Source organism: Orycteropus afer, unplaced genomic scaffold, assembly GCF_000298275.1.
Source record: "Orycteropus afer afer isolate SDZICR_OR568_19922 unplaced genomic scaffold, OryAfe1.0 scaffold00023, whole genome shotgun sequence".
NCBI classification, from domain to species: Eukaryota; Metazoa; Chordata; class Mammalia; order Tubulidentata; family Orycteropodidae; genus Orycteropus; species Orycteropus afer.
Genome location: NW_006921610.1, coordinates 17865702 through 17886395, shown reverse-complemented (window position 1 = coordinate 17886395; position 20694 = coordinate 17865702). Strand labels below are relative to the sequence as shown.

At 36.9% G+C, this 20694-nt stretch overlaps 1 protein-coding gene across 1 annotated transcript in view; it reads left to right on the top strand.

Annotated features, from left to right (window-relative positions):
• The window catches only part of ARHGAP15 (Rho GTPase activating protein 15), an 898999-nt gene that overhangs the window by 788082 nt on the left and 90223 nt on the right, over positions 1 to 20694 (top strand). The window contains exon 12 of the mRNA XM_007934953.2: positions 8047 to 8152. Within this exon, the coding sequence (XP_007933144.1) occupies positions 8047 to 8152 (106 nt within the window). The remainder of the gene's footprint in view (positions 1 to 8046; positions 8153 to 20694) is intronic.

The window sequence follows — 20694 nt, the reverse complement described above, 5'->3', positions numbered from 1 at the left end:
GATGCAATGACAGTTCTATTTATGATATAGCTACTTAGGAATTTTAACCAAATACTCTGATAATTATGACAGGCTGGTAGCATAGTGGCTAAGACACTTGCCTGCTAACCAGACGGCTGGCGGTTCAAACCCACCTGCCACTCCTCGGAAGGAAGGTTGGGCAATCCTACTTCCGTAGTGATACTGCCTCGGAAACCCAAGGAGGGGTCGCTATGAGTCGGGGCCGACTCGACGGCACATAACAACAACAACAACAACAACAACAATATATTTACAAAACTATCACATTCTATAGGATGTTCCAGAATTTTTTAGAGGATAATGCTAAAGAGTAAAACTTATGGCTTTATGTGATTTTGGAAAAACCTTGCCACTATGAGCAATTTTGTGTCATGAATGCTAGGCCAATTAAAAAAAAAAAAAAAATTAAGATTTTAATGAGAAAAGAACTTACATTTACTGAGCACCTATTATGTGCCCAAAATTTAAGTACATTAAATGTTTAACTCTATAAAAGACCTATGAAATAGGCAAAATTTGGGGACATTTAGAAAAAAAAATTATTGTGATTTGGGTGAAAGTTTACAGAGAAAATTGGTTTTCTATTCAACAATCCACATGCATTCTGTTTTGTGACATTTAGTGCTATCACCACACTGCAATAGGCCTCTTCCACTTCCTCCCCATGCCCAACACTTCCCTTCATCCTTCTTTCTCTTTCTCTCCTGCCTTCTTACCTCTATCCTTGGGCAAATGCTGCCCTCTTGATCTTGTATGCTTGATTATTCTAATGAGTGCATGCCCTCTTGTTCAGTGTTTATGTTATAGGTCTATTCTTTGGCTGAAAGTTGAGCCATGGGGTCTAGTTCAGTTCCTGAATTGAAGGGTGTCTAAGGGCCATAATCTCAGGGTTCCATCAGTCTTCATCACACCAATAAGCCTGAGCTTTCTTATAATTTTGAATTTTGTTCCACATTTTTCTCCCACTCTAACCAGGCCCTCCTACTGTTATCCCTTTCAGAGCAGTTGGCAGTGGTAACTGGGCACCATCTAGTTCTTCTGCTCTCAAGGGTCCTGGAGTCTGAGATTCACGTGGACCATTAGTCCTTTGCATTGTTTCCTTCTGTCTTTGATTTTCTTCATTCTTCTTTGGTCCAGACAGGGAGAGACCAGTAGTTGCACTTTAGATGGCCATTCACAAGATTTTAAGACTTCAGTGGCTAATCACAAAAAAAGGGGTGTGAAACATTGCCTTTGTGGCAATGTTATGCCAATCAACCTTGATTTCCCCTGAGACTACAGTCCAGAGCCCCCATACCCACTGACTCATTCCCTCAAGGTGTTTGGTTATGACGAAAAAAGAGTTTTCATAACTTTGCTCCCTGTATACTCTACTACACTCATAGATATATTTGCAGCATATAAAAAATATGTAGGTAGGGATATGCTGTTTTTAAACAAGAAACTTGAAGCACCAAGAATTCAAGCCATTTGCCCTAAATCACACAGCCAAACAGGAATTCTTACCCAGTTCTTTCAATCTTCTCCATGATATGGCTTTTCTTTTATTTATAACATAAGTTTGAAGCATGTGTATATTTGTGTCCATTCATAAGACTTGAATTTAATCCTAGAATATCTCCCTAACGTAAATGTAAGCTGTTTAAAAGTCATTTATCAATCAATTTTTTTTCCATATCTTGAAAGATTCCTTAACCTCCAATTCATATTTTATAATTAAAGAGTATATGCCCCAAAATTCTTACCCAATTGTAGAATATACTGAAACAAATAAAATATTCTTAGAAATTACTCATTTTTCCTGTAAGCAAAGGACTGTCTTTAACTGAATTCTGAAATGGTCATGATACCAAAAAATATAAACCAAATAGAAACGAAGAAACTGCTTTCTTCCAAATATAGCTCTGACATATAAATGACTACCATGATTTTCATACAGGATGCATTATACATTCCAGAATAGCTTTAAGAAGCAGAACAGCTGTGATACAGGTGACCTCCTTAAAACAGAGGGTAGAGTTGTCCTTTAAGAATTGTAGATAAGTAGAATGAATAGAACTCCCTATGCATTGGTTACTGGGAGAATCTTGTCTTCCTCTGGGTAAACATATATAACAAAGAAGAATTTATTTTGAAATATGATTTAACATGTAGCTATAAATAAGTTAACAATAATAAATGCATTGATGATAAGGCTGGAAAAGTGCCCTGGGGTCATCAGGTCCAGGGTTCTGCACTATGCAAGACTCTTTCCATCATCATGTAACTCTATCTTATCTCTTTTCAAAAAGATATTTGGTTATAAATGTCCTTGTTTTAGTAGCAACATTTCATGCAGATAAATGCAAATGCAACGATCATAAACCATATTTCTAAAAATGTGTCCTCAAAGCCATGAATCAGGGGGAAGCTATAAAGCTATATGCTTATCACATCGTTAAAAGTTATTTCTCATCATGCAGTAGATGTTGTTTCTCTAAGTAGCATAGAGTTGTTTTTGCAGAAGCTCATTTACAATGAGTTCCTTGTAGTTTGGGAAAATGGGAACAATTTCATGAGGAAAGGACATTAATAAAAAGCCATTCAGAATCCCCCATTAGGTTTGTCAAAAATGAAGTACAACAGAAAGATTTTGTATGCAGTTGTGGGTTCACAGCTTAAGGATTTGAGATAGTCTTTGGATACAAGTGGAGAACTGCAAAGGAGGTATTAAAGAGTAGTGAGTACATATAAAATTAAATCATAAAGAATTAGGGTAAGAACAAAGGTGAATGAAAAAGGAAAGAATTGTGGAGATATTACTGGAAATATTTAAGTAAATCTCTTGTATATATTTTATCCAGAAGGTTCCTAATTTGCCATGAAGAAGAAAAAAGTCATAAAGCAAAAAAAAAAAAAAAAAAAATCAGAGATCTCTCGAAGTATTCTCCAAGTTTTCAATACTTCACAATAATGAGAAGGCAAATGCTGAAGGAGAAATATTAATAGAAAATGCTGCCTTTCAGATGCTCACTGAATCAATTGAAGACAGTTGACCCATCTTTAATAAGCTGTATATGAATCTTAGCTCATTACCCACTCCTGTATTAGGTATGCTGAATCTAATTCCTAATATGACACATCAATAAACCAGATCTGAAAAGGTGTCTTTTCCATTTTAATATATCCAGTTGTGTTTTTAGACATTCCACTACTTAGAAGTGTTAGTATTATTTCCTGATTTTATGTGCTATGGAAGAGTGGGTGTGGTATTGATTTGAATGGAAGACCACGGTTTTCTTATAACTGTTTGAAAAGATTTTGTCCTGATTATGGTGTGAGAATACTAGATTGTTCCTCCTTAGTCATAGTTCAGCCCTCTTCAGGTAAGTTATCATCCAATTCTATGTCAAAAACTTATATTTAACTGAGCCATAAATATCCATGTACCACTATCAGTTGTCCAATTACTCAAGTATGAGAAATTGAGAATGAGAGAAAAATACTTCTATGAAATATTCTTCATTTTGGATGTTTCTTATAGGAGACAGGGGAACCACTACATACTTTATAAGGATTCTTATAAATAACTGAATTGTTCACCAGTTAGGTCATCAATCTCTCAGCCTATCACAAAGTATTTAGGGTGTTGTTTACCATATTTCTTAGCACATAATGCACCCATATAAATAACATACATACATATAATGCACATAACACACACAGGAAACTAATGTGTGAGGGGGTTACACTGTTTGCAAAAATATTCAGTGCACATTATTTGCCTAAAAGTATGGTAATGCCAGATTACCACAACACCAACTCAGTTCAATTATCTGCGACTATATTTTGAATGCTCATTGCAGCAAGACAGTATTCTAATTGCTTGAAGTTAAAGGTGAACCAGACCCAGTTTGGGCCTCAAAAGGCTAGAGGGGAAAAGTGGTGAACATTAATAGGGTACTAATTTTTCGCTAGCCATTGTGCTAAATGTATTACATCTTACAAAAAAACAAAGCTCACTGCCGTTGAGTTGGATCCAACTCATAGAGACCCCTCCCTGGATTTCCAAGGTGGTGTCACTACAGAAGTAGATTGCCCAGTCTTTGTTCCGATGAGCAGCTGGTGGGTTTGAACCACCAGCCTTATTTTATTTAATTCATAAAAATACCCTGATATAGATATCATTCAAAGATGCACGACTACACAGCTAACACACTACACAGCTCAAGACTACACAGCTAATAAAGACCCATTACACAATTCAGACCAAAGTCTAATTCAATTCCATGTTTATGTCTTTCATTTGTTCATTCATTCTTTCTTCATTCATTCAACCTACTGTATACTGGTATAAATCTTGCCTGTCTTTACATGAAAATTCCAAGATTAATGGGAAAAAACAACAGACATTCAGACAGTGGAAACAGTATGTCAAGTGTTGTATAAGTAGAAGGTTCTGACGGTGATAAAAGACAGAAGAAGGAGCACTGATTTTGCCGACAGAAGTTCATAAATTTGTACCTGGCAGCTTAACAGACTCACTCAAAGTTTAAATCCTACCCAAGCACCAGGGCAGTGGCCTTGCAAATTTAAATATTCCAATTAGCAACCCTCAACCTTCTCAAACCCACCCCAAATGGACCATGTATTCCTTAAAACAGGACTTTGCTGGCTGCTGAAATTAAGAGCACTCTCCGTGTATTGTCTGTCAAACTTCGTTTATGGCTGCTACTTCTATAGATCTTAATTCCTTTTTGGAGACTGACATTATTGTGGTTATTATTATGAGTAGAAATTTCAGTAAAACTGAAAAGGGTTTTTCTTCCCCTCATTTCCCCTCCCCTCTCCTCTTCTCATCTCCTCCCTTACCCTCGTGCTCTATTACTCTGTGCCACTTATAGACACCTCTCTTGAGGTACTTAGAACATGGTTCAAGGGCTAAGTTGTAGTTCATTGAAACCTTTAACAGTTCCCTTAAATGCATTCTACAAAAACAATAAACAAATACTGTGGGGCAGAACCTACATAGTGCAATCCTATTTCAGGGTGAGATTTCTATCTGACCAAAAACACTCTTAGAAAACTTTGAAGCAGGAGGCCTGGTTAAGTGTTTGGCTGCTAATGGAAGGTTGGCAGTTGAAACCTATCAGCAACTGCACAGGACAAAGATGTGGCAGCTTGCTTCTGTAAAGATTACAGCCTTGGAAACCCTGTGGGCTAGTTCTATTCTGTCCTGTAGGGCTGCTATGAGTTGGAGTCAACAAATCCAGTAACGAATTTGGTTTCATTTTCTTCTTCTTCTTTTTTTTAATGCTATTTACCACCTAGTTTTGTTAAAACAATACCAGTATTCTCAATCCTAACATCTTTGCTGTGTGAACCAAGTGATTCACAAGACCTTAAGGTAAATTATAATCTTATGCCAAACTATATAGACTGTATTCATATGTATATATGTATACATTTATATCCATATGTATGTATGCTGTGTGTGTGTATACATGAATGTGGATATAACATTTAAAACAACAACAATAACAAGATTCAGAATCAACTCAATGGCAGTGGGTTTGGTTTGATTTTTGCTTATATGCATATGTATATAATCATCGAGTGTGTAGCATTAGGATCAGATGCAAATCTATGGCACCCCTGTCCCAGTGTTGATTTGCCTTACATCTTTTTTCTGAGTTTCTGGTGTGTATAGTTTCAAACTGGTTCTGTGAAGCACCATATTTTCCTACTGTCATTAAGCTACCAGGGAGTTTTCTATCCTTTTGTCAGAAAAGATTAGATCTGCTATTGGCAATGATGTTGCAACTGCCTTTTCTTTTTTCCCTAACTCTCCCCTTTGTCTCTTTCATTTGCAGCTATCCAATCCATATTATTTTGGAACTCTTCTAAGAATAACTGCAATTTTGAATTCTTTGGCTGTGGGAGGCATTATTTATAGGCCTTTGTGGTTTTAGGTAGAAAAAGAAAAGCTTCCAAGCAGAGCTCTACTAAGAAGATTGCCCCATCCCACTTTTAGCCAAATAACATCTTCTGCATGACAGATTCAAATACTTCTTAATAAAAAGGGTGTTTTTTTTTTGTTTTTTTTTTTCAGCAATATATTGAAAACATTGCCTGATTCTGAACCAACTCTTTCTTATCCTACTCTATGAAGTTTGTATATCTCATAGAGATAAGACTTTATGAACTAGGCTTTCTAAAGTGCATCATATTAGGAACTGTATTTAGCTAATTAAAAACTGTGATTAGTATCAGAGACCCACCCTCAAAAGCTTCAGAATACAAGGACTTATTCTTATTTTTGTATGTAAAAGAAGCTCAAAAGTAGGCAGTATCCAAGGTTGGTCTGACCACTCTATAGCATCAGGGAAGCTCCTTCCTGCTGTCTGTTCCACTCTGCGTAGCCTCACTTCTCAAGGTCATATCATGGTAGCACTATTGTGTGTACATTTAGGAAGCATAAAAGAGCAAAGTAAAAAGGCTAAAGCGAAATCAGCTCCCTTTACACAGCCTCACATGTAATCCAGGAAAATTTTCTTATCTCAAAATTCTGAATTTAATCACATCTGCAAGCTCCTTTTTGCCATCTAAGGTGACATAGTCACAGATTCCAGGATTAGGATGTGGGCGTCTTTGGGAGGTCATTATTCACCTTAACACAACTTGTAAAATAAAATAAAAAAACTAATCCAATATCTGAGCTCAACAAGAAAACCATGCTAATGTCACACCGTTGCTGCTTTCAAATTGTTGTTGTTAGATGCCACTGAGTCAGTTCCTACTCCTAGTGACCCTTCTATGTACAACAAAACGAAACACTGCCTGGTCCTACACCATCTTCATAAGCTTTGTTATGCTGGAGCCAATTGTCACAGATACAGTGTCAGTCCATCTTTTTGAGGGGCTTCCCCTTTTTTGCTGACCCTCTACTTCACCAAGCACAATATTCATCTCCATGGATTTGTCCTTTCTGACAATATTACAAAGTACACGAGACAAACTTTGCCTATTCTCGCTCCTTAGGAACATGCCGGTTATACATCTTCCAAGACAGATTTGTTTGTTCTTCTGGCAGTCCATGGTATTTTCAATGTTCTTCACCAACACCACAATTCAAATGCATCAATTCTTCTTCAGTCTTCTTTATTCATTGTCCAGCTTTCATAGGTATATGAGGTGATTAAAAATACTATGGTTTGGGTCAGGTGCACCTTAGTCTTCAAAGTGCTATCTTTGTTCTTTAGCACTTTAAACAGGTTTTTTTGCAGCATATTTGCCCAGTGCAATATATCATCTGATTTCTTGACTGCTGTTTCCATGGGCATTTGTTGTGCATCCAAGTAAAATGAAATCCCTAATATCTTCAATCTTTTCTCCATTTATCATTATGTTGCTTATTGGTCCAGTTGTAAGGATTTTTGTTTTCTTTATGTTGAAGTGTAATTCATACTGAAGTATGTGGTCTTTGATCTTCATCAGTAGGTGCTTGAAGTCATCTTCATTTTCAGCAAGATAGTGTCATCTGCATATGGCAGGTTGTTAATGAGTCTCCTTCCAATCCTGATTCCAGTTCTTCATAATGTTATCCACATACTGTGTGTAATTATCCACACAGTTGAATGACTTGATCTCATATTATCATGATCTAATTTAGAGTCAAAATAAAGAAACCTCATGATAACTATAGGAGCTCTTGGTAGCGTAGTGCCTAAGGTATTTGACTGCTAACTAGTAGGCTAGAGATTCAAACTTACCAGCCACTCCTTGGAAGGAAGGTTGGGCAATCTACTTCTGTAGTGATACTGCCTCAGAAACCCAAGGAGGGGTCCCTATGATTCGGATCTGACTAGACAGCAGTGAGTTTGATTTGGTTTATGATAACTATACTGAGTACACCTAATCCCTTTGGTTGTTGATTATGACTTGCAGTTGATAAATTCTATCTAAAATTTTCCTAGGAAAAAATTTTCATGTACCTATGAAATCTCTTTTTTTCCTAACTTTCCTTTTTTATTTTTATTTTTTCAGAAAAGCAAGACAACAATGCAAGAATAAAAACCATAAAGTCTCTTATACAAAAACTCCCTCCACCAAATCGGGACACCATGAAAGTCCTCTTTGGACATCTAACTAAGTAAGTTGCAAGAGTTTCTGGGTGTGTCATGATCATTTCCTAAATGAATGGTATTTGATTTCAGATCTTTATAGCACGAGTTTCTGAATGCATCTATCTCAGAGTTCCCCCTTTAGCTGATCTAAGTCTTCCCTAAAGATGCTAGAGAATGTACCAGAGTTAGGAAGGAGAACCTACAAAAGGAACTTCTGAAATAATTTATTTTCCTGGCTTTTACAGCAAGTAAATGTTTGTAAATTGACTGTCCTAACCCTTGCCAGAGGCCTGGGATGGGCCATCTTTACCTTGTTATCTATTATAATGTAAAGTATACAAAATGAATCAAATGTGAGTTCAAAACCCTGTCCCACCACATACCAAGTGCTGTGACCACAAATAAGTCATTAAAACTCCCTGAAACAGTATATTCTCATCTGTAAAATATAGAATCAGATTGATAACATGTCATCCATGCAAACTACTAAGAGAAGAGTACTTAGGCAGGAGGTGTGTGTGTGGGGGGGGGGAATACAGCAAGTATAAAAACCCAGAAGCTTGAAAGAGCTTGATTTATTTGAAAAACAGAAGTCTAGCCAGTATGGCTAGAACACAGGGAGCAAGGGGTGTGACGGTGGAAACCAAGGTCACAAACATTCTACTGGTGTCACATCACAAAGGTTTGTGCGGGCCATGATGAAAGATTTAGATTCTATTCCAAGTGCAATGAAGAACCGCTGAAGAGTGTTGTTGTTGTTGTTGTTGTTATGTACCGTCGAGTCGGACCTGACTCATAAAGACCCCTCCTTGGGTTTTGGAGTCGGTATCACTAAGGAAGTAGATTGCCCAACCTTCCTTCCGAGGAGTGGCTGGTGGGTTTGAACCACCACCCTTCTGGTTAGCAGTCAAGTGCCTTAGACACTATGCTACCAGAGCTCCTCTGAAGAGTGTTAGATGAGTGTAAAAGATTATTCTAGCACTGTGTGTAGCATGGATTGCAAAAGTGAAAGTATGGAGACCTATTTATAAACAGGCAACTGGAGGAATTCAAACAAGAGATAATGTGCCTTGAGTGGAGCCCTCAAAGAGAAGTGAGTGGAGATAGTTTGGAGATGGATCAGGTTGGATTTGCTGATGGTTAGAATGTGATGGGTAAGAGAAAAGAGAATTCAAGTGTGCTTCTCAGAGTCTGGCTGGGATGAATGCAGCATTGTTGCCAATGCTTAAGACTGTGATAAGGCCAGGTTTGAGAGCTACGTTTTGGACATGTTAATTTTTAAGTTGTTAATACTCATTTTTCTGCTTTTAACACCTTCTTAAGATAAGGCAGAGTGCAATACAAGTGAAGAGATTTTAGCTTTCACCATATATACATAATAAAAGTTTCAGTTTTGATGAAGTTTCAGTTTTGCTTTCTTAGGTTAAATTCTCTTAATTACCTTAATCATCTATTCTTTGGAATGAGTCATTCTTACAGATTGTTCAGCTAATACATTACATGATTGTTAATTGTAAAAGAAATACTTGCCAATTATAAAAAAATATAATAATAATAAACTACAGTGGTATACATACATTAACATTAAAAGGTTAAATTTGCTTACCAGCCACTTTTAGCCTGCTGAGCACAAGTAAATAACATTTTGATATTATCCATCTAGACCTGTTTCTAAGCACATATGAACATTTGCGTGTATGTTTTCTTAATGCATTTGAAGTAAATCATACTGTACATATTGTTCTGCAGCTATTTTGTAATTCATGGACAATTATCTATTTCATTAAATAGACTTTCTTTCTAATGATGCTGTCTTAGTTACCAATGCTGCTATAACACAAATACCAAAAGTGGGTGGCTTTAAGGAACATAAATTTAATTTTTCACCATTCTGATAGCTAAAAGTCCAAATCAGGGTCTTGGCCATGTCAATCCTTTCTTGTTAATAGTCCTGGACGTTCCTTGGTTCCTTGGCATTCTTTGATTTTTGAACAATCCTCACATGGTGTCTGTCTTTCCCTTTGTGTGTATATTCATGTATTGTTGTTGTTGTTGTTGTTATATGCCGTAGAGTCGGCCCCGACTCATAGCGACCCCTCCTTGGGTTTCCGAGGCAGTATCACTACGGAAGTAGGATTGCCCAACCTTCCTTCCGAGGAGTGGCTGGTGGGTTTGAACCGCCAGCCTTCTGGTTAGCAGTCAAGTGCCTTAGGCACTATGCTACCAGAGCTCCTTCTTCATGTATAGTCTGGTCAATTTTCAACTCAGAAGTGACTAGGTTTAGAATCCACCCCTACACATTAGTATGACCTCATTAACATAATAATTAAAAAAACCCTTATTTTCAGAGTCATATTGACAGGTATAGGGATTAAGCCATAATTTAATCTATAACATATGCCACATTATGGATAGATTGCTATAATTTTCCAAACTAATCATTGTATCAAGGAACACAGCTAATCTAATTCATCATGCTATCTTTTGTCTAATTTTATTCTCAGAGGATAGCTTGTGTCCAAGTTCAGAACATCCCTTATTATTAGAATGTTCCTTCTTGTCTTTGTCACATACTGGCTACAATGGGAAGCCCAATATGGTTCAGAGAAAGGATCTTGGGCTTTAGAGTAAAAAGAGAAAGACAGACAGAAATCTGGTCAAATCCTTATTTTATACTTTACTGCCATTATGGTCTTAGGCAAAGAAAATTGGATTAAATAATATCAACAATATCCTGTAGTTATGATTATTAAATGAAATAATGCATATAAATGTGTTAGGTAACATTGGCACAAGGTAAACATTTCTCAAAAGTTAATTCTTTTGCCTTAGGAACCAGGCACACCATAAAATGGGTTTCAAGTTACAAGTAAATACTGGAGTGCTTATCTTAGTAATTTAACTGAACCAAATCATAAAACAAATGGAAAAGTATACTCTGTAAAGAGTATACAACTGCTATGCAATACCTAGTCTTGGTGTTCTTGAGACATATCCATTACTCAATTTCAAGGTTTTTTTTTTTTCAACTGAAAGAACAACTATCAAATAAAGAAACTAAAACCTCAGTTAAATTTTCCACTAATAAGTAAACAAAAAAACACAGATGAAAATGCATCTAGTTAAAAATTTTAAGTATTAACAATTAATATTTGATTATGTTTCTTATATCTAAATTAATTCTCTAATTTTCTTATAACATTTATTTAGTTCCATAGAGATAGAAATAGATGTTTAAAAATAAGATTTAAAATTAGATTATTACATAACCTTCATAGTATTCTTAAAATAAGGCTTATTATTATAAATGGATAAAACAAAGTGTTATTTGCCAGCCACTAAACTTTCCTGGGTGGTGTGACCATATTCCACTCTGCACTGATTTATAAACTGGATTTAATTATGTACAAGTGTGTGCACACAATTATATCTTGTTAAGCATTTCTTGCTAAGTTTTTGATAAACAGCCAATCGTGGCATGTCATCAAAGCCTGAGAAGACTAAATAAGAAGATTGTTTAACGAGAATTTAAATATATTCATGTTTGAAAGAATCATTAGAATGTTTTCCTTAGTCTTGATGCATTTGGTAGTTCTTAAGAAAATCTACCGTCAACACTTGTATGTAGTGTTTATTCAAAATTGTTGTAAATATATAATTTTTGAAGTTTGTTTAGTGAGGGTCAGGGAACATAATGAAGTGCCTCAAATTCCACTTGACCTACGTACTCTACAGCCAACAGAATAGAACTCCATTTATGCAGAGCTCTGAGTTAAGATCTTTTCCTTAAAACGGAGTGGCTACAAACTGAAGAGTTTGCAAACTGAGAGAGTTTGCAAAATCGGACTAAAGAGTAATGTAAGTCTTCTCCACAAAATATAGAATTTTTAAAGGGTTCTGATGATGTTAAATATAAGATTGCATAATGGTTTTATAGGCAGAAGAGTCTCAGAGTCCTAGTTCTTGGTCAAACTCAAGGTCAAGTCATATGCTTCTGCTATGATAGCTGGAGACCAGGAATTCAGAGTAAGGTATCATCAAAATGCCATCAACCAGAAATCTTTATTAATGGCCACTTTCACAAATTGGCATTACTGTGATAAGTACTGGGAAGTCCTGTGTTACCTTCTAAATCAAATAAAAGGCAAGTTCTATCTCCATAAAATGTGTGTCAAATGTATTTACCTATAGCCTCCTTCTTTGAAAAGGCAAAAAGGCAAAATGAAGATGAAGTTAATGGGAAGAAGGGCCTTGAAAGACGGTCTGCTTGCTGATGGGTAGTAATTTGAGGCTGAAGGGCAGACAAAGGCATTCAGTAAGAAATAGGGAAGAGAGATCCATCGAAGCTATGTGCACCAATGGCATGATTTTTTCAGTGTTTATGAAAGAGCCTTCTGACAAGAAACTATAAGGTGAAAGAATTTGAAGGAAAAGGGCCAGGAGAAGGGAAGAGGGGTAGGAAGATGATCACAAAACCCAGGAGGCCACTTGGTAGTTGTAGTTAGATGTCATGGGCATTAAATAGAAATAATTGATCCAAATCTTGAGATTTTTCTAAGGAAAACTTCGCATAATTTTTATTTCTATCATTGTTTATCTCTCATATCCAGTCAGCCATAGACATTTTTCTTCGGTTTCAATGCTTCATAATTAAGACATCCCCTTGAGAGCAATTTAAAAGAAAAAGCAGAAAGAAACACTGTTTACAAAGTTGCTGCTATTTCCTCTATTTTGTAAACACAGGCAGAAGAAAGATGATGGGGTTATAGAAAACTAAAGAGATAGGGTAAATCCCACTTGGACAGGTATTGAATCCGGCCTCTGTATGCTGCTGGTTGGCACGTACAAGGGCACAACATATTAGAAAAGCCATATATGTATATATGTCCAGAAAGAAACCTTTCAAATGTTTGTACTTTTCAAGCTAGTTATCTTAATCTCTGGGAGTCTATCTTAAGTAATATGGGGGGAGGGCATGTTACGCAGAGATAACAATTTATAGCAGTATTATTTGTACTGGCAGAAACTTGGAAATAACCTAACTATTCTTGGTTATGGGTGATGGGTGAGGGTTCTATAAAACATCATATTAGCCTACTGGAATGTAGTTAATAGCAATTTTATTATTATTATTATTTGTGAAAATTCTTGTGTTAGGTAAAAAGGAAATCAGGATGCAATAGTTTTACACTCAAAGAAAGTATAATAATAAATATGTGGGAAATACATGCATATGGAAAAGATTACAAGAATATTTGCAGAAATGTTAATATTTCCTTCTTCAAGTTACTGAATTATGAGAAATATTTTTTCCTGGCATGTTTCATTCCCACCTTACAGCAGTATAAGGCACATTGAGGTTAACAGGACAGATAAAGAGAGCAGGCTTTGGAGTTAGGCAGACTTAAATGTAAGTATTGGCTCCACCAGTTACAGAAGGTATAACCTTGGACAGACCACTTAACTCTAAGCTTGTTTTCTCATCTGTAAATGGAGATCACAGTAGAACCTGTTCCTGCAGAGAGGAGTAAATGAATAATGTTCATGAAGAGTCTTGCACAGTATCCAGCATGTATTAGGCACTAAACAAACATTGTACATACTCATGTATTATTTTTATAATAGGGAAAATATAAAATCATTTTTAATGAAATAAATATAGGAAAAATTTTAGAGGCTATCTAGGATGAAATTACTGCCAGATTCCTTGGTCTCCAGAAATTCTTCATCCGACCTCAGAATTTTTTTCCAAAATTTGGGTTCCTTCATGGCCTAATTCACTCAATTTCCTAGAGTCCCCAAAATGGTTTACACATATTTACAAGCCATGTGACACCCTGATCACCATGCCCGATCCTTCTCTAGGACCCTCCCAACCCAATTATATTTTGTGACCAACTTCATAGCAACTCAAAGGCCATCTTGTTCCATCTTCTAAGACCTAACTACATTTGCCTTTTGGGAGATAACTTTCTGATAGGATAACCTAGTCTACTTTACCTTACCTGTAGGCAGGTATGAAGAGGTTGGAGACAGGCCCAGGTCTTCCTGTGCTTCATATCAAGAGTTTCTCTATTACAACAATTATGTAGGAACAATACTCTTGCCTTGTCCAATTTTTCTGAATGGTTTTCATAGTGAGAATCTCTTCCAAGCTGAACAAAACCCTGATATTGTGAAAGCCTGGAAAGTGGTTATTTTAAAGCTGGTAAGACTTTACCGTACACCTCAAATCAGCCAGCATAAATACTCCTGAGTCCCTGGGTAGTGCAAATTGTTAATGTGCTTGGCTGCTAACCTAAAGGTTGGTGGTTGGAATCCACCCAGAGGCACCATGGAAGAAAACCTGGCAATCTACTTCCAAAAAAGCAGCCATTGAAAATCCTGTGGAGCACAGCTCTATTCTGACACATAGGAGGTTGCTGTGAGTCAGAGCCAACTTGACAACTGGTACAACACTCCTTAAACCCCATCAACTCCATGTCCACCTGGGACTGGCTCTGACTTTCTGAAGTCAGGAATTATTGTTGCCATTTTTATTAGTAAGGTAACTATTGCTGAAGTCTTTTCTACAATTTTACTTCCAGGATAAAAACAATACATGATAATTACAGAAAATTTAGAAAATTAATATTCAAGTATTTCCACAGAGATAAGTTGAACTAGTTAGCTAGATTTACTTTGTGGCACGCATTTTGAAAGCCAAAATAATTTCTTTATTTTTAGAGAAGGAGAGGACACAAGAACATTTAATTCTCATACATGTACACATTATTCAGAGAAAGTCAAAATGCTTTAGAACTGTCTTTTAAAGATGATTTATGAAATAATGGCATTCATTGATTTTCAAAACTAGACTTGGAAGACTATATTTGCCACAGATTTCAGAGGCAAATAAACTTTCTTGTAGGAGACTTGCGTTTCATAAAATAGGTTGAAAGGAAAGAGAAAATCTTCCCTTTTGCACTGATTCTAAGAAAATTACTCAGCTGTTCATAGAATTCCAAGGTAAAAAAATGATATGGCTGGAGAGACAAATCTCATGGAAGCATGCCAGCTGAATGCTTCACTGAAAGGGGAAGCTGTTGAGCTGTGGCTATTTTGTGAGAGTAAACCGATATTTAAAGCTTCTCTGTGGTCTTCATGGATATTAAATAAAACATTCTACAAAAGCCTGTCAGAGGCAACTGAAATGATGATGACCTAGAAATACATGGTTGTATGAGGAAAAATGGTAAGGAAATACTTCATCCACCCTATCTTTAAAACAGCACTGTGGACATTTCTGATATTTTTTGGAAAAAGAAATAAAGATGGTTGAAGAATGGACTTCAAAGCCACAATCCCTCACCCTTCTTTCTAGTTGTCAAGAGCAATGGCTGGTGAGGCTCTCCACTCCCGTCCAGGCTTCTGAAGGCTCAGCTTTGGTGTGCTTTGGAGCAGGGTGTGTTTTTTCTGTGCTGTCTTCTGGCATTCCATGCTTTTTCTGTACACTTTGGTCTGTCACCCAACCACAATACCTGATATCCAAAGACTTGCAGGCCATGAGTGTTTTTACTGGAAAATGAGGAACCTGTGCAATTTTTTTTTCTTTTATTTCTTCTTCTCTCTCTTTTTTCATTTCCCATTCGCCCCCCTCCCGCCCCCCGCCGAGGAGCAGGGGTTGCAACTTATTTGAAATAAGCCAGAAGCCTAATAGCTCCTTTGCTTGTATATTTGAAATGGCACCCTAAATGCTTTGTGAAGTTAATGTGCTTCCTATGGGCCTGAAATTCCTCAACTGGACTCCTGTGGCAGAATTTAGCCTGGTAGTTAAGGAAATTAATTGCTCTGATTGTGAGGGTGAAGCAATAGTTCCCAACTCCCCATAGTAATCATTAAAATGTCATCTACTTAGAAGACATCTTGGCACAGGATTGATAAGGTTTGTGAGCTGGGAAAAGGTTCAATGATCCCTCCAGTGGTGTATCCTTGTTCTAAAGGAAGGCTTTGAGAGAGAAGGTTTTAAGACGGGAGTGAAGTTATTACTTTAGATCTTTAGATATAACATTTCAATGGTAACATTCACCACTGTACAAGAAGAAATAAAATAAAACTTAAAATGACTACTGTCCCATCTATTACTGCCTTCTCTGTTGTTAGTCCATGTCAGGGGGTTATTTCTCTAGTCAGAGGTAAACTTTTTAAGTTGTTCCCCTCTCCCCAGTATGAATCTTGATCATGTACGTAATGAAAATACCTGGGAATTTGGAGTACAAAGTCCCAGCCTCTGCTTTAGAAACTGTACAACATTGAAAAAAAAAAATCTTTTAATTTCTCTAAACTTCCCTTTTGCTCATATGTGAAATACATAAATTCATACTTGTGAAACTAGTAACTATAAAATTATCTCCACTCATTTCTTCAAGAAATCTTAACTATCTACAAATCAGGGGTTGGCAAACTATGGGCCACCAGCCAAATCCAGCCTGCTGCCCTTTTTGATCAATAAAGTTTTATTAGAACACAGGCACACCTATTTGTTTAGTACTGCCTACAACTGCTTTCAGGTCACAATGGTAAGAGTTAAGCAGTTGTGACGACCTGCACAAGGCCATTTACTATCTGAACCTTTATAGAAAAAGTTTGCTAACTCCTTGATTAGGTGCCACAGACATAAGAATAATGCTACCCTGAGGTACCTTATAGTCTTTGGGGGTGTATTAATTAGTAAACAATTGTAATAAATATATTGTGATATATAGTCGAAATTGACTTGATAGCAGTGAGTTAAAACTACTACTTCCAAAAAAATAAAAATAAAATTAAGAAGTAATACTTCCACAAAGGTGGCCTAGAGAACATTCATGATGATAGGCAATTGGGCAGAATTTCTAGTGACAACCAGTTCTTACAGCCATCCGTCAGTTCTTAAAAAACACTGCAATAAATGTAATAATCTATCAGGAATAATTGTAATAAAAAGTCAAATCATTGTATAGCATCATCAGGTCCTGAAATGGAAATTATAAAGAACTGATATTGTCCCTTCTTCCATTAAAGCATAGGCTCCAGGAAGGCAGGAATTTGTGTCCTTTTGTTCCCTGTTTTATTTCCAGAATTTAGTACAGTGTCCTGCACACTGTGGATATTCAATAATTTTTATGAAAAAAAAGGAATTACTTGAGTCCAATAAACTAGAAGATAATAATCTAATAGCCAAAGAATGACTCCCATTAAGGTCAATTTCTTGTAACTACCATGCATTTCAGACTGTTGTTATTGTTATTTGCCATTGAGTGGATTCTAACTCATGGTGATCAATCCCATATGTGTTCAGTAGAACTCTAAAGGGTTTTCAAGGCTGTACCCATTTAAAGCAGATCACCAACACTATCTAGGACTAGGGCATATTTATCATTTCATTATGATGAAGAGAAGAACAATGCTGACTATAAAAGAAACATGATTAACATGAGACTGCATGTAAACACTTACTCAAACACAGTGATAAATGAGTGCTACAGGACTTTAAAGCAGAAGGTGTGCTAAACTAGTTACTGCTATACGTATGAATTACCAATGTTTCTGACTGACAGAAACATTCTGAAAACAGAACTCACATTTAATATCTTTGATCATAAATACTAAATTAGAGAATCCTTATCACTCATGACTTGTGTAACTCATGATTTCTATTATATCAACCCCAATATCCCTATCACTTGTTCCAGATCCAATATTGACTTCATATTCACTTGAATTACTTAGCATTGAGAGGAAAAAAAAAAAAAAAAAACACTTTGATTTTGGTTTACTTCACAAAAACCTTGCCCTCTGCTACTAAGTGCATAAAAAAAAAAAAAAAAATTGTTGTCCTATTTTATGGAGCAGAGACACAGCAAACTTCAAAGTGGAAGGGGAGAAAAATCAATCAGCCCATAACTCACCTGATTTCCATTCCACTAGACCACACTGTTTTCTTGCCAATACCAATATTCAATTGTGTTTCCAGGGAAGAAGGACTGGTAAAACAAAGAGTAAGAAAGACAAGCCAACCATGATACAGGCCTAAGCCTATCACTTGAATTCTTGTTTCTTGAATTGAACACCAGCTGTTATCCCACCCCTTTAAATACAATTACCAAATAAATTAGTAAACCATCCTATTCATGGAGAGAGTTTTATTGCTCACTCTTTCTCTCTCTCTTTTCTTTCTCTCTTTCTCTCTCTCCCTCTCTCTCTCTCTCCAGATAGATAGGTAGATAGATGGATAGATAGATAGATACTTACATATATAACATTGCTTCATCTTCCTAAAAAAACAAAAGGAAAGCTTTATTTCTAGGGATTCTTTGAAAAAACAAGTTCCATGTCCACATACATTTGTGCTTTTTCCGATGTAATTATATGTGCATATATGCACACTTAGAAAGAGGGTGTTTTAAGAAAGGCAGGGATAGTGCTGCCTTTTATCACCTTCTTTCTCCCCTTTAAATGGAAAGCATTGAACCCAGATGTCCAACCACGAAGATGTTCTTCCAGAAGCAGCATCTGACTCCTTGGCAACTCCTCCACATGAGTTGTTTGAGGAACCTTGGAGTTGTCTCTTGGTTTGTCACATGTATCAGGTATCATGGCCTCTCTGGCTGGCATGTCCAGGTGGCTGCCAATTCTTTATGGTTCACCTTGAATTTTGAGAGACTAGTTCCCTCATTTTTCTCCCTTATTGAAGTTCATTATCTCCCCACTGCCTGCCCATAAGGAATTCCAGGACAATTCCTCATTGCTGTCTGCTTGTCTGTGAACTTCTCAGCCATTTAGTCCAGCATTAAAGTAGTTTATTTTTTAATAATATTTCTTAGCCACTTCTTGTCAGTATACTTCATTGTAAGCTCTTCCCCAAAAAGAAAAAGAAAGAATTCCATATGAGTAATTTCTTCTGGTCTGTACACGAGACATGAAAGTATTCTTGACATTTTTGTATTACTTAGTTAAATCATATTAGTTCCCTACATCCCTGTCACACTATGGACAAAAGAGCATCCTGGGACTGGAGAAGACAAGACCACACAGCTGTTAGCTGTGACTCTGCCACATATACAAGTAACACCCACTTCCAGAGACTAAATTTTTAAAAGTAGCTTCTTTTTTTTTTTTTAACCTGTATATGTGTGTGTGCCTGTACATATATATGTATTTTTTTTAATTGTGAAGGATTCTGTGTGTGGGGGGGGGGGGATGGATAATTGTTAACAACACAGAGGCCTCTGGTAGCCCATGCAACAGGAAGCTGTGACAAGGTGCTGACAAGTCCAGCAGCAGTACCCAGAATGCGGGGGAGAAAGCAGAAATTAGAGCTACAAGGTGACAACTAGAAATAGTTAACATGGGCTATCTGCAAATTTCCATGTTATTGGCATTTTTTCTTAGTGCAAGAAAAAGTGCAGATTATATATGAAGTACTAGATTTTAAGACTGTTATCAATCCATTCAAGCTAGGCTGAGAAAAGACTGCTCCTCAGCACTGGACAGGACAAATCTTAGCAGTACAGAATAATTGGTCTATAGCCAGTGACAGATTCAACCCACACTTGACTCTGAAAAGGTAAACAATGAAAATCATGGGCTTAACTTCACTGAATGAAAGGAACTCTGGTGGTGTAGTGCCCTTAGGCAGAGAAAGGCCTACTTTTATCCATCCCTTATGACATTCTGGCTATTCTCTGTAGAAGTTTTTCCCCACACTCTATAGTAGGCTCTGGTAGTGTAGTGCCTAAGGCATTTGACTGCTAACTAAAGGCTGGCAGTTCAAACCTACCACCCACTCCTCAGAAGGAAGATTGGGCAATCTACTTCCATAGAGATACCACCTCAGAAACCCAAGCAGGGGTCTCTATGAGTTGGAACCAATTTGATGGTAATGAGTTTGGTTTTTTGGTTTTCTATAATAGGCTAGGTGAACCTTGAAGCTAAAGATACTAAAGAAATGTTCACTGTCACCTTCTAGAAATTCTGATCTAAAAACAGTTTTATCCAAGAAACAGTAATAAAAAGAAAGAAATATGCATGTGATTGTACATGGAGTTGTGTGTGTTGAGGGTGGAGAGCACAGGGAAGGAGATGGTCAGAGGGACATTTTGCTGATCACAAAACACCAGCTAATTATCAATCTGTAGCAGCACAACACAGCAGTTTGGTATAAGAATTGAACATACTTTACCTGATCAAACTACCAAGCCGACTTAGGTAGGCTGCCTACAATTACACAGATTGGAAATTAGTCAGGACACTGAGGTTACCAACCCCTTCTCTCACAAAACCACCACAGGAACATTATAGCCACACTGGTAAGGGCAATCATCTTGCACCCCGTCCTAAAGGCCTCACCTCTTACATCCCAAGCTCCATCGACTACTTGGCTAGAAACAAAGAGTGCCCTCTGTCGATGCAGATGCATCTGTGCGATGTGACTATATAATTCACCGTACTCTGGAAATATGCTTGAAGGACTAGATTGGAGGAAGTATTACAGTAATTGAGGGCATTAAGGGCCAAGTGCTGGTCAATGAGAACTGTGAACTTTCCT